At 32.4% G+C, this 15,391-nt stretch overlaps 1 protein-coding gene across 1 annotated transcript in view; it reads left to right on the plus strand.

The window, feature by feature from the left end:
• Nucleotides 1–15,391, plus strand: part of pdgfd (platelet derived growth factor d) — a 167,579-nt gene that overhangs the window by 144,705 nt on the left and 7,483 nt on the right. Inside the window, exons 4-5 of the mRNA XM_061925862.1 lie at nucleotides 6,289–6,342; nucleotides 10,166–10,382. Coding sequence (XP_061781846.1) covers nucleotides 6,289–6,342; nucleotides 10,166–10,382 — 271 coding nt within the window. The remainder of the gene's footprint in view (nucleotides 1–6,288; nucleotides 6,343–10,165; nucleotides 10,383–15,391) is intronic.

The following is a 15,391-nucleotide window of genomic DNA, read 5'->3' on the forward strand; positions in this document are numbered from 1 at the left end:
GTCCAGCTCCTCCTGGGGGATCCCGAGGCGTTCCCAGGCCAGCCGGGAGACATAGCCTTCCCAACGTGTCCTGGGTCTTCCTCGTGGCCTCCTACCGGTCGGACATGCCCTAAACACCTCCTTAGGGAGGCGCTCGGGTGGCATCCTGACCAGATGCCCGAACCACCTCATCTGGCTCCTCTCCATGTGGAGGAGCAGCGGCTTTACTTTGAGCTCCCCCCGGATGACAGAGCTTCTCACCCTATCTCTAAGGGAGAGCCCCGCCACCCGGCGGAGGAAACTCATTTGGGCCGCTTGTACCCGTGATCTTGTCCTTTCGGTCATAACCCAAAGCTCATGACCATAGGTGAGGATGGGAACGTAGATCGACCGGTAAATTGAGAGCTTTGCCTTCCGGCTCAGCTCCTTCTTCACCACAACGGATCGATACAGCGTCCGCATTACTGAAGACGCCGCACCGATCCGCCTGTCGATCTCACGATCCACTCTTCCCTCACTCGTGAACAAGACTCCGAGGTACTTGAACTCCTCCACTTGGGGCAAGATCTCCTCCCCAACCCGGAGATGGCACTCCACCCTTTTCCGGGCGAGAACCATGGACTCGGACTTGGAGGTGCTGATTCTCATCCCAGTCGCTTCACACTCAGCTGCGAACCGATCCAGTGAGAGCTGAAGATCCTGGCCAGATGAAGCCATCAGGACCAAATCATCTGCAAAAAGCAGAGACCTAATCCTGCAGCCACCAAACCGGATCCCCTCAACGCCTTGACTGCGCCTAGAAATTCTGTCCATAAAAGTTATGAACAGAATCGGTGACAAAGGGCAGCCTTGGCGGAGTCCAACCCTCACCGGAAACGTGTCCGACTTACTGCCGGCAATGCGAACCAAGCTCTGACACTGATCATACAGGGAGCGGACCGCCACAATCAGACAGTCCGAAACCCCATACTCTCTGAGCACTCCCCACAGGACTTCCCGAGGGACACGGTCGAATGCCTTCTCCAAGTCCACAAAGCACATGTAGACTGGTTGGGCAAACTCCCATGCACCCTCAAGGACCCTGCCGAGAGTATAGAGCTGGTCCACAGTTCCACGACCAGGACGAAAACCACACTGTTCCTCCTGAATCCGAGGTTCGACTATCCGGCGTAGCCTCCTCTCCAGTACACCTGAATAGACCTTACCGGGAAGGCTGAGGAGTGTGATCCCACGATAGTTAGAACACACCCTCCGGTTCCCCTTTTTAAAGAGAGGAACCACCACCCCGGTCTGCCAATCCAGAGGTACTGCCCCCGATGTCCACGCGATGCTGCAGAGTCTTGTCAACCAAGACAGCCCTACAGCATCCAGAGCCTTAAGGAACTCCGGGCGGATCTCATCCACCCCCGGGGCCTTGCCACCGAGGAGCTTTTTAACTACCTCAGCAACCTCAGCCCCAGAAATAGGAGAGCCCACCACAGACTCCCCAGGCACTGCTTCCTCATAGGAAGACGTGTTGGTGGGATTGAGGAGGTCTTCGAAGTATTCCCTCCACCGATCCACAACTTCCGCAGTCGAGGTCAGCAGAACACCATCCGCACCATACACGGTGTTGGTAGTGCACTGCTTCCCCTTCCTGAGGCGGCGGATGGTGGTCCAGAATCGCTTCGAAGCCGTCCGGAAGTCGTTTTCCATGGCTTCCAAAGACTCCTAATTAGTCTGCAGTAACATATTGTGTCATTTATACACCTATTATTTTGCACACATTATTAAGGACAAACTGTAAAAAAAAATATTATTAATCTACTTGTTCATTTTACTGTTAATATCTGCTTATTTTCTGTTTCAACATGTTCTATCTACACTTCTGTTAAAATGAAATAATCACTTATTCTTCTCTTCTGTCATGTCTGTGTGATCATGTTTTGTCTTAGTCATGTTTTGTTTAGTTATTGGACTCTTTAGTTTCTGGCTTTTCACTCCCTTGTCTTGTTTCCATGATTACCCCATTAGTTTCACCTGTTCCACGTTTGGACTCATTGTGCACTCTTGTTTGTCACCATAGCAGCCCATTAGTTTTCACCTGTCACGTCACGCACCTGTTTCACGTTTTGAGTCACGCACCTGTTTTCGTTAATCATGTCTGTAGTATTTAAGTTCATTGTTTTCAGTTTGTCTTTCTGGTGACATCCCCACATTTATGCTCTGCACAGTTCTGACTCTTTTTTCATGTCCATCGTTCACGCTGCTCCTTGTTGTCCATGCCAAGTCAGTTTTGTTTTTTATTGCCACAGTTAGTGTTTTTTGTTGTTCATAGTTTTTGCCTTTGTGCAAGTATTTGGTTTCATAGTTTGTTCTCCGCCATTGTGCGCGCCTTTTGTTTACTTCCTTTTTTTGTAGTTTAAATAAAAATGTACTCACATTCCCGTCTCGCCCGAGCCAAATTTCCGTTGCATCCCGGAAAAGCAAACACACAGGACCAAGTCTTGACATCTTCTTTGATACTTTACATTAGTTTTAAATGATACCACACATTTAGGTATGGATGTGATACCAAGTAGTTACAGGATCATACATTGGTCGTATTCAAAGTCCTCATGTGTCCAGGGATATATTTACTGATTTTATAAACATAATATGAATTTTTAAAAAAGGAAAAAATATCGATGTAATAATAGTAGTATCCACTCGATACACTATTGTACTTGGTATCATTACAGGTGTAGATGCGGCCATGGCGTTTGTTTACATTCAGGACCGCTATTTTTTTGCTCCCCTTTAGTGGAAGGGCCTCTCAGTCATAAAAATGTTAAAAATAATTCATATATATATATATTTTTTTTTTTTATTATTCAACGCTTCCATTTCTATAAACGTCAGGGTTTTTTTTGTGTTTAAAAAAAAAAAAAAAAAGATATATATATATATATATATATATATATATATATATATATATATATATATATATATATATATATATTTTATTTTATTTTTTTTTTATTTTATTTTTTTTATTTATTTTATTTTTTTTTTTTCAACGCTTCCATTTCTATAAACGTCAGGGTTTTTTATATATATATAAACATATGTGAATTATTTTTAACATTTTTATGACTGAGAGGCCCTTCCACTAAAGGGGAGCAAAATATAGCGGTCCTAAATGTAAACAAACGCCATGGGTAGATGACGTTTATAGAAATGGATGCGTTGAATAAAAAAAATAAAAAAAATTATATATATATATATATATATATATATATATATATATATATATATATATATATATATATATTTTTTTTTTTTTTTTTTTTTAATTCAACGCTTCCATTTCTATAAACGTCAGGGTTTTTTGTGTGTGTTTTTATGCCTTTTCTTTTGTCAAAAACTTTGTTTTTTTTATGGCAAAAACACAAAATAATAATATTTTCCCCCAAAATTCCAAGTGTAATATTTGATGTGAAGTATTTGGAGTCATAAATAGTTCAATAATTCATAATAACATGGATCCGATACCAAGTAGTTACAGGATCATACATTGGTCATATTTAAAGTCCTCATGTGTCCAGGGACATATTTCACGACTTTATAAACATAATATATATTTTAAAAAGAGGGGAAAAAGATTTTGTGACGATCAAAAATATTGATGTAATATACACTGTAGATACACTATTGTACTTGGTATCATTACAGTGGATATCAGGTGTAGATCCACCCATGGCGTTTGTTTACATTTAGGACCGCTATATTTTGCTCCCCTTTAGTGGAAGGGCCTCTCAGTCATAAAAATTTTAAAAATAATTCACATATGTTTATATATATATATATATATATTTTTTTTTTTTTTAATTCAACGCTTCCATTTCTATAAATGTCAGGGTTTTTTTTGTGTGTTTTTATGCCCTTTTTTTTGTCAAAAACTTTGTTTTTTTATGGCAAAAACACAAAATATGTCATATTTTCCCCCAAAATTCCAAGTGTAATATTTGATGTGAAGTATTTGGAGTCATAAATAGTTCAATAATTCATAATAACATCGATCCGATACCAATTAGTTATAGGATCATACATTGGTCATATTTAAAGTCCTCATGTGTCCAAGGACATATTTCACGACTTTATAAACATAATGTGAATTTTAAAAAGAGGAAAAAATATGTTGTGATGATAAAAAATATTGATGTAATATACACTGTAGATACACTATTGTACTTGGTATCATTACAGTGGATATCAGGTGTAGATCCACCCATGGTGTTTGTTTACATTCAGGACTGCTACATTTTGCTCCCCTTTAGTGGAAGGGCCTCTGAGTCATAAAAATTTTAAAAATAATTCACATATGTTTATATATATATACATATATATATATATATATATATATTTTTTTTTTTTTTTTTTTTTTTTTTTTATTCAACGCTTCCATTTCTATAAACGTCAGGTTTTTTTTTTGTGTGTTTTTATGCCCTTTTTTTGTCAAAAACCTTGTTTTTTTATGGCAAAAACACAAAATATGTAATATTTTCCCCCAAAATTCCAAGTGTAATATTTGATGTGAAGTATTTGGAGTCATAAATAGTTCAATAATTCATAATAACATCGATCCAAAATAGTTTGTGATGATAAAAAATATCGATGTAATATATACTGTAGATACACTGTTGTACTTGGTATCATTACAGTGGATATCAGGTGTAGATCCACCCATGGTGTTTGTTTACATTCAGGACCGTTATATTTTGCTCCCCTTTAGTGGAAAGGCCTCTCAGTCATAAAAATTTAAAAAATAATTCACATATGTTTATATATATATATATATATGTTTATATATATATATATATATATATATATATATATATATTTTTTTTTTTTTTTTTTTTTTTTTTTTTTAATTATTCAACGCTTCCATTTCTATAAACATCAGGTTTATTTTGTGTGTTTTATGCCCTTTTTTTGTCATAATGGGCTAATTTTTTTTACCGAAAATTGGTACTGTTGAGTACCGGTATCGTTCCCAGGTATTGGGGATTGGTAACATATTTGTTCGGAGGTGAAGGGTAGCTGCTCCTACTGTACTAATATCAATGTAGTGTATTTCATGCCAATGTATGGATACTTTTGACAAGTCATTGATTATTGTCAGATTATTGATTATTGTTCAGAGGTGAAGGGTAGCTGCTCCTACTTTACTAATGCCAATGTATGGATACTTTTGACAAGTCATTGATTATTGTCAGATTATTGATTATTGTTCAGAGGTGAAGGGTAGCTGCTCCTACTGTACTAATGCCAATGTATGGATACTTTTGACAAGTCATTGATTACTGTCAGATTATTGTTCAGAGGTAAAGGGTAGCTGCTCCTACTGTACTAATGCCAATGTATGGATAATTTTGACAAGTCATTGATTATTGTCAGATTATTGTTCAGAGGTAAAGGGTAGCTGCTCCTACTGTACTAATGCCAATGTATGGATACTTTTGACAAGTCATTGATTATTGTCAGATTATTGATTACTGTTCAGAGGTGAAGGGTAGCTGCTCCTACTTTACTAATGCCAATGTATGGATACTTTTGACAAGTCATTGATTATTGTCAGATTATTGATTATTGTTCAGAGGTGAAGGGTAGCTGCTCCTACTGTACTAATGCCAATGTATGGATACTTTTGACAAGTCATTGATTATTGTCAGATTATTGTTCAGAGGTAAAGGGTAGCTGCTCCTACTGTACTAATGCCAATGTATGGATACTTTTGACAAGTCATTGATTATTGTCAGATTATTTTTCAGAGGTAAAGGGTAGCTGCTCCTACTGTACTAATGCCAATGTATGGATACTTTTGACAAGTCATTGATTATTGTCAGATTATTGATTATTGTTCAGAGGTGAAGGGTAGCTGCTCCTACTTTACTACATTGATTATTGTCAGATTATTGATTATTGTTCAGAGGTGAAGGGTAGCTGCTCCTACTGTACTAATGCCAATGTATGGATACTTTTGACAAGTCATTGATTATTGTCAGATTATTGATTATTGTTCAGAGGTGAAGGGTAGCTGCTCCTACTTTACTAATGCCAATGTATGGATACTTTTGACAAGTCATTGATTATTGTCAGATTATTGTTCGGAGGTAAAGGGTAGCTGCTCCTACTGTACTAATGCCAATGTATGGATACTTTTGACAAGTCATTGATTATTGTCAGATTATTGTTCAGAGGTAAAGGGTAGCTGCTCCTACTTTACTAATGCCAATGTATGGATACTTTTGACAAGTCATTGATTATTGTCGTGCCTTCATTCCTCAGCATGACACGCCTCTGCCTGCGTCCCAGACCAACTGGGAGGCCGTCACCTCGTCGGTAAGTCATCGACCAACGGTTCAAATCCTAAAGTTGAACAGACATGTTTGAATTGGAGCATAATCATGTTAGTATGTAGAAGTATGTCGCCCGTTGTGGTATTTCTACTGCATGTATTATACATGAGATGTAAAATGTCACGCTTTCTTGGACTAATGTTGTCATAAGCGCGTGTCATCCACGTGGTTTCTAGGAGCTACGTGGTCGGTGACGTATGAAATCATAATAATTAGTGTGCGTGTTTTCTGCATGGATTATCTACAGTGTGTGTGTTTACGTACCCTGCTTCTGTTCCAGCCAATCCCAGGGTCTCGTTGGCGTAAGTAAGCGCTAGTATTGCGTCATCTACATCGGGGGTGTCCTAACTTTTTCCACTGAGGGCCATTCACTGAGAAATGAAAGCATTTTTTTTCAAAATCAACGACATGCACAAATGTGATAGTAAAAGTGATAGCAAAGAAGCAGTTAGTGAAGTATTTATTAATAACACAGAAATAACAATAGCAATAACACTATTGATAATGAATATTAACAATACTTACCTCTATTATCAACGTTACAAATGTTTCAAATACAACGATACATATATGTCATGATAAGTTGAATTACAAAATAAAGGAGATAAATGGAAGAAAAGAACGAAGTGGACTATATTAACCTTGTAGATTGTTATAGTAAAAAAATATTTTTATTTTTATTTTTTTTTAACCTTTAGGGCTCCCCTTAAGTGTAAGAGCCCCTGTCATAAAAAATAAAAACATAATTAATTTTCATATATATATATATATGTATATATATATATATATATAGATTTTTTTTTTTTTTTTTTTCAACTCTAACAATTCTAGATAAATGTCAGTTGGTTTTTTTTGGTGTTTCATGCCCTTTTTTTTGTCAAAATCTTGCAATATTATACCCCGAAATTCAAAGTGTGATATTTGAAGTGATTGGAGTTATAAATATGTCAATAATTCATAACAACATTGATTTTAATTCATTATTATTTTTTGAGTATTGTACAAATGTTTCAAATGCAACAATACATATATGTCATGATAAGTTGAATTACAAAATAAAGCAGATACATGGGGGGGGGGGGAAACGAAGTGGACTATTTTAACCTTGTAGATTGTTATAGTAAAACTAGGTTAAGTTTGATCAGTGTGGCGTTTATTGATTTATTTATTTTTAGCCTTTAGGGCTCCCCTTAAGTGGAAGAGCCTCTGTCATAAAAAAAAAAAAATAATACATTTTCATATATTGTGTATATATATATATATATATATATATATATATATATATATATATATATATATATATATATATATATATATATATATATATATGTATATATATATATATATATATTCAACTCTAACAATTCTAGATAAATGTCAGTTAGTTTTTTTTGGTCTTTCATGCCCTTTTTTTTGTCAAAATCTTGCAATATTTTACCCCGAAATTCAAAGTGTAATATTTGAAGTGATTGGAGTTATAAATATGTCAATAATTCATAACAACATTGATTTTAATTCATTATTATTTTTTGAGTATTGTACAAATGTTTCAAATGCAACAATACATATATGTCATGATAAGTTGAATTACAAAATAAAGCAGATACATGGGGGGGAACAACGAAGTGGACTATTTTAACCTTATAGATTGTTATAGTAAAACTAGGTTAAGTTTGATCAGTGTGGCGTTTATTGATTTATTTATTTTTAGCCTTTAGGGCTCCCCTTAAGTGGAAGGGCCTCTGTCATAAAATTATAAAAATAATTAATTATCATATATATATATATATATATATATATATATATATATATATATATATTTTTTATTTTTTTTTTATTTTTTTTTTATTCAACTTTAACAATTCTAGATAAATGTCAGTTGTTTTTTGTTGGGTTTTTTTGGTGTTTCATGCCCTTTTTTTGGTCAAACTTTGTTTTTGGGGGGGGGGGGCAAAAACACAGAATATGCAATATTTTCCCTCGAAATTCAAAGTGTAATATTTGAAGTAATTGGAGTCATAAATATGTCAATAATTCATAACAACATTGATTTTAATTCATGATTATTTTTTGAGTATTGTACAAATGTTTCAAATGCAGCGATACATACATGTCATGATAAGTTGAATTAAAAAATAAAGCAGATACATGGAGGGGAAGAACGAAGTGGACTATATTAACCTTGTAGATTGTTATAGTAAAACGAGGTTAAGTTTGATCAGTGTGACGTATATTGATTTTTTTTTTTTTTTTATCCTTTATCCTTTAGGGCTCTCCTTAAGTAGAAGGGCCTCTGTCATAAAAATGTTAAAAAATATTCATTCTCATATATCTTTTATATATTTTTTTTTATTATTCAATGCTTACAATTCTAGATAAATGTCAGGGTTTTTTCTTTTTTTTTTTAGTGTTTCATGCCCTTTTTTTGTCAAAACCTTGTTTTGTTTTTTGGCAAAAACACAAAATATGCAATATTTTCCCCAGAAATTCAAAGTGAAATATTTGAGGTAATTGGAGTCATAAATAGGTCAATAAATCATAACAACATTGTTGTAAAAAAAAATACATAAAAAGTGTGATTTTATGAGTGGGGCTCCAATAATTTTAGTTGTTTGTTTTTTTTAAACTGTCAGTACTAAAAAAAATAAAAAATAATATATGATATTATATATATATATATATATATATATAATATCAAAAAATAATAATAATAATATATGATATATAATATCATATATTATTTTTTAATTTTTTTAGAACTGACAGTTTAAAAAAAAAAAAAAAACTAAAATTATTGGGGCCCCACTCATAAAATCACACTTTTTATGTTTTGTTTTTTTTTACATAAAAATACATAAAAAAGCCGTGCCAGCAACTTGAGGGTTCCAGGTTCGATCCCTGCTTCCGCCATCCTAGTCTCCGCCGTTGTGTCCTTGGGCAAGACACTTTATCCACCTGCTCCCAGTGCCACCCACACTGCTTTAAATGTAACTTAGATATTGGCTTTCACTATGTAAAAGCGCTTTGAGTCACTAGAGAAAAGCGCTATATAAATATAATTCACTTCACTTCACACACTGTCATAAAAATGTTACAAATAATTAATTTTCATATATTTTATATATTTTTTATTTTTATTTTTTAATTTAGCGCTTACAATTCTAGAGAAATGTCAGTTTTTTTTTGTTTGTTTGTGTTTCATGCCCTTTTTTTTGTCAAAAACACAAAATATGCAATATTTTCCCCCCAAATTCCAAGTGTAATATTTGATGTGAAGTAATTGGAGTAATAAATATGTCAATAATTCATAACAGCATTGATTTTAATTAATTACTATTTTTTGAGCATTGAGAGTTTAAAATAAATAAATCAATCAAAACAATTATTGGGGCCCCACTCATAAAATTACACTTTTTATTTATTTTTTAAAATTTTCTGGACGTCGATTAATTAATTTATTTATTTTTTCACTTGTTGTATGCCCATTTTGTCAAAGAAAACTAAGTTTTTATTTAGCAAACACACAAAATATGCAATATTTCCCCCTAAAAATGTTTCAAAATTGAATGTTTGATGTAAAGTAATCGGAGCCTGAAATAGGTCAATAATTCATGATTTTGATTCATTATTATATTTTGAGAAATGACAGCTTTGTGTTATTAGAGTCAACATTGCAACTTTTCACTTATTGGCTTTTTTTATTCCTGTTTGTTTACTGTAAAGTCATAGTCATGCATAAACACAGCAAAATAACTTAGTCAGTGAAATGTATAAAAACAATTAAAAATGTGGCTGTGACTTCCTAGGATGCTGCTACCGTTGCTGAGGCTGAGGCTGCAGTGACGGAGGTTCCTCTCTCCCTGGAGGACTTGGACAGAACCATAGCTGCCTTCGACACGGTGGAACAGCTCCTCAGATCCCTCAACCCAGATACCTGGAGACAAGACCTGGACAGCATCTACACCCAGACGCACGTCCATTATCGATCCAGGGCATATCAGCTGGCGAGCAGGCACAACAAAGGTACGTTCAAAGCCTCCAAGACTTCAAAAGTCGAGCTCAAAGGTACCTCAGTTCTCTTTTTTTAAATGAGTCGAACAGAGAATAATGGTAACCACGAAGAACACCAACCTATTTATGATTAACCCTCTGGAATAGACTTAAACTGTTTTTAGGGTGAAGTGATGCAAACACGTTTGTTACTGGATGTTTTCTAGTACGCTTCTGCCTCGGAGACTTTGTATGTGTAAGTCTTATGCAACTATAATTATTTGGTACTTCTTTATATTGACAAATGTGCTGTTTTATTATTCAATAATTATTACCTATGTCTAGCTTGTGTGCTATTCTGTGCTTAGCTGTTGCGTAGCTGCTAGCTTATAGTCGAGCATGTTTACCTTTTGTAAATTACTTGGGTAAAATAGAATAAATTGTGTGTTTATTGGAGGAAATTTACATGTTAACTGTCCAGCTTTGCACAAGTAAACAAACAAAAATATGCAATATTTTCCCCTAAAAACATGACAAAGTGAAATATATTTGATTTGAAATAATTGGAGCCTTGAATAGGTCAATAATTAATAACAACATTGATTAATTATTTATTTTTGAACAATGGCAGTTTGAAACCCCTAAGAATTATAGTGGATTTTTTTTTTAAAGACTTATATTTATTTCTGTATTTTTTTTACTTTCAACCCTCAAATCTTTATATCAACTTTGGACCAATCCGTCGATTTTAATTATTTTTTTATGGGTAATATTTTTATTTAGTTTTGTGCTTTTTTTGTCATAGAAAGCTTTGTTTTTTTAAAGGAAAACCAACAAAAATATGCAATATTTTCCCCAAAAAACATTACAAAGTGAAATATATTTGATTTGAAATAATTGGAGCCTTGAATAGGTCAATAATTAATAACAACATTGATTAATTATTTATTTTTGAACAATGGCAGTTTGAAACCCCTAAGAATTATAGTGGATTTTTTTTTTTCAAGACTTATATTTATTTTTGTATTTTTTTACTTTCAACCCTCAAATCTTTATATCAACTTTGGACCAATCCATCGATTTTAATTATTTTTTTATGGGTAATATTTTTATTTAGTTTTGCGCTTTTTTTGTTTGTTTTTTAAAAGCAAACAAACAAAATATGCAATATTTTCCCAAAAAAACATTACAAAGTGAAATATATTTGATTTAAAATATTTGGAGCCTTGATTAGGTCAATAATTAATAACAACATTGATTTTAATTAATTCTACATTTTTGAACAATGGCAGTTTGAAACCCCTAAGAATTTTAGTGGATTTTTTTTTTAAGACTTATATTTATTTTTGTATTATTTATTTATTTATTTTTACTTTCAACCCTCAAATCTTTATATCAACTTGGACCAATCCGTTGATTTTAATTATTTTCTATGGGTAATATTTTTATTTTGTTTTGCGCTTTTTTTTGTCATTGAAAGCTTTGTTTTTTAAAGGCAAACAAACAAAAATATGCAATATTTTCCCCCAAAAAATATTACAAAGTGAAATATATTTGATTTGAAATAATTGGAGCCTTGAATAGATCAATAATTAATAACAACATTGATTAATTATTAATTTTTGAACAATGGCAGTTTGAAACGCCTAAGAATTTTAGTGGATTTTTTTTTTAAAGACATATTTATTTTTGTATTTTTTTACTTTCAACCCTCAAATCTTTATATCAACTTTGGACCAATCCGTCGATTTTAATGATTTTTATGGGTAATGTTTTTATTTTGTTTTGTGCTTTTTTTGTTTGTTTTTTAAAGGCAAACAAACAAAAATATGCAATATTTTCCCCAAAAAACATTACAAAGTGAAATATATTTGATTTGAAATAATTGGAGCCTTGAATAGATCAATAATTCATAACAACATTGATTTTAATTCATTATTAATTTTTGAACGATGGCAGTTTGAAACACCTAAGAATTTAAGTGGATTTTTTTTTTTTTAAGACTTATATTTATTTTTGTATTACTATTGTTTTTAATTTCATCCCTCAAATCTTTATATCAACTTTGGACCAATCCGTCGATTTTTTTATTATTTTTTATGGGTAATATTTTTATTTTGTTTTGCGCTTTTTTTTTTTTTTTAATTTTAAAGGCAAACAAACAAAAATATGCAATATTTTCCCCAGAAAATATGACAAAGTGAAATATATTTGATTTGAAATAATTGGAGTCTTGAATAGATCAATAATTAATAACAACATTGATTTTATTTAATTATACATTTTTGAACAATGGCAGTTTGAAACCTCTAAGAATTTTACTGGATTTTTTTTGAAAGACTTATATTTTTTTTTTTTACATTCAACCCTCAAATCTTTATATCAACTTTGGACCAATCCGTCGATTTTAATTATTTTTTTATGGGTAATATTTTTATTTAGTTTTGTGCTTTTTTTGTCATAGAAAGCTTTGTTTTTTAAAGGAAAACAAACAAAAATATGCAATATTTTCCCCAAAAAACATTACAAAGTGAAATATATTTGATTTGAAATAATTGGAGCCCTGAATAGATCAATAATTAATAACAACATTGATTTTAATTAATTATTCATTTTTGAACGATGGCCGTTTGAAACCCCTAAGAATTTTAGTGGATTTTTTTAAAGAGTAATATTTATTTTTGTATTATTATTATTTTTTTACTTTCAAACCTCAAATCTTGATATCAACTTTGGACCAATCTGTCGATTTTAAATATTTTTTTAATGGGTAATATTTTTATTTAGTTTTGCGCTTTTTTTGTTTTGTTTTTTTATTCTCCCCCAAAAACATTACAAAGTGAAATATATTTGATTTGAAATAATTGGAGCCTTGAATAGATCAATAATTAATAACAACATTGATTTTAATTAATTATTAATTTTTGAACGATGGCAGTTTGAAACACCTAAGAATTTAAGTGGATTTTTTTTTTTAAAGACTTATATTTATTTTTGTATTATTATTGTTTTTGATTTCATCTCTCAAATCTTTATATCAACTTTGTACCAATCCGTCGATTTTTTAATTATTATTTTTGGGTAATATTTTTATTTTGTTTTGCGCTTTTTTTTTTTTTTTTAAAGGCAAACAAACAAAAATATGCAATATTTTTCCCCAAAAATATGACAAAGTGAAATATATTTGATTTATTTGATTATAGTCTGTAATTTAGGTATGTAGAATAAGCTTTAAAAAAAAACCATGTCGTGAAGCCACATTATTTTATGAAAACTATTCACGTAATGGCCGTCAGCGAAGAAAAAAAAACATACATTAGCCGCACCGTTTTATAAGCCGCGGGGTTCAAAGTGGAGGAAAAAAGTACCTGCTTATAGTCTGTAATTTAGGTATGTAGAATAAGCTTAAAAAAAAACATGTAGTGAAGTCACATTATTTTATGAAAACTATCTACGTATTGGCCGTCAACGAAGAAAAAAAAAACTTACATTAGCCGCACCGTTTTATAAGCCACGGGGTTCAAAGTGTAGGAAAAATGTAACTGTAATTTAGGTATGTAGAATAAGCTTTAAAAAAAAAAACATGTCGTGAAGTCACATGATTTTATGAAAACTATTTACGTAATGGCCGTCAACGAAGAAAAGAAAACATACATTAGCCGCACCGTTTTATAAGCCGGGGGTTTCAAAGTGTAGGAAAAAAAGTACCTGTTTATAGTCTGTAATTTAGGTATGTAGAATAAGCTTAAAAAAAAACATGTAGTGAAGTCACATTATTTTATGAAAACTATTTACGTATTGGCCGTCAACGAAGAAAAAAAAAACTTACATTAGCCGCACCGTTTTATAAGCCACGGGGTTCAAAGTGTAGGAAAAATGTAGCTGTAATTTAGGTATGTAGAATAAGCTTTAAAAAAAAAAACATGTAGTGAAGTCACATGATTTTATGAAAACTATTTACGTAATGGCCGTCAACGAAGAAAAGAAAACATACATTAGCCGCACCGTTTTATAAGCCGGGGGTTTCAAAGTGTAGGAAAAAAAGTACCTGCTTATAGTCTGTAATTTAGGTATGTAGAATAAGCTTAAAAAAAAACATGTAGTGAAGTCACATTATTTTATGAAAACTATTTACGTATTGGCCGTCAACGAAGAAAAAAAAAAATTACATTAGCCGCACCATTTTATAAGCCGCGGGGTTCAAAGTGTAGGAAAAAAAGTAGTTGTAATTTAGGTATGTAGAATAAGCTTAAAAAAAAATCCATGTAGTGAAGCCACATTATTTTATGAAAACTATTTACGTAATGGCCGTCAACGAAGAAAAACAAACTTACATTAGCCGCACCGTTTTATAGGTCGCGGGGTTCAAAGTGTAGGAAAAAAGTAGCTGTAATTTAGGTATGTAGAATAAGCTTTAAAAAAAAACATGTAGTGAAGTCACATTATTTTATGAAAACTATTTACGTATTGGCCGTCAACGAAGAAAAAAAAACTTACATTAGCCGCACCGTTTTATAAGCCACGGGGTTCAAAGTGTAGGAAAAATGTAGCTGTAATTTAGGTATGTAGAATAAGCTTTAAAAAAAAAACCATGTAGTGAAGTCACATGATTTTATGAAAACTATTTACGTAATGGCCGTCAACGAAGAAAAGAAAACATACATTAGCCGCACCGTTTTATAAGCCGGGGGTTTCAAAGTGTAGGAAAAAAAGTACCTGCTTATAGTCTGTAATTTAGGTATGTAGAATAAGCTTAAAAAAAACATGTAGTGAAGTCACATTATTTTATGAAAACTATTTACGTATTGGCCGTCAACGAAGAAAAAAAAAACTTACATTAGCCGCACCATTTTATAAGCCGCGGGGTTCAAAGTGTAGGAAAAAAAGTAGTTGTAATTTAGGTATGTAGAATAAGCTTTAAAAAAATCCATGTCGTGAAGCCACATTATTTTATGAAAACTATTCACGTAATGGCCGTCAGCGAAGAAAAAAAAACATACATTAGCCGCACCGTTTTATAAGCCGCGGGGTTCAAAGTGGAG

This window comes from Nerophis lumbriciformis, linkage group LG30 (assembly GCF_033978685.3).
Source record: "Nerophis lumbriciformis linkage group LG30, RoL_Nlum_v2.1, whole genome shotgun sequence".
Taxonomy (NCBI): Eukaryota; Metazoa; Chordata; class Actinopteri; order Syngnathiformes; family Syngnathidae; genus Nerophis; species Nerophis lumbriciformis.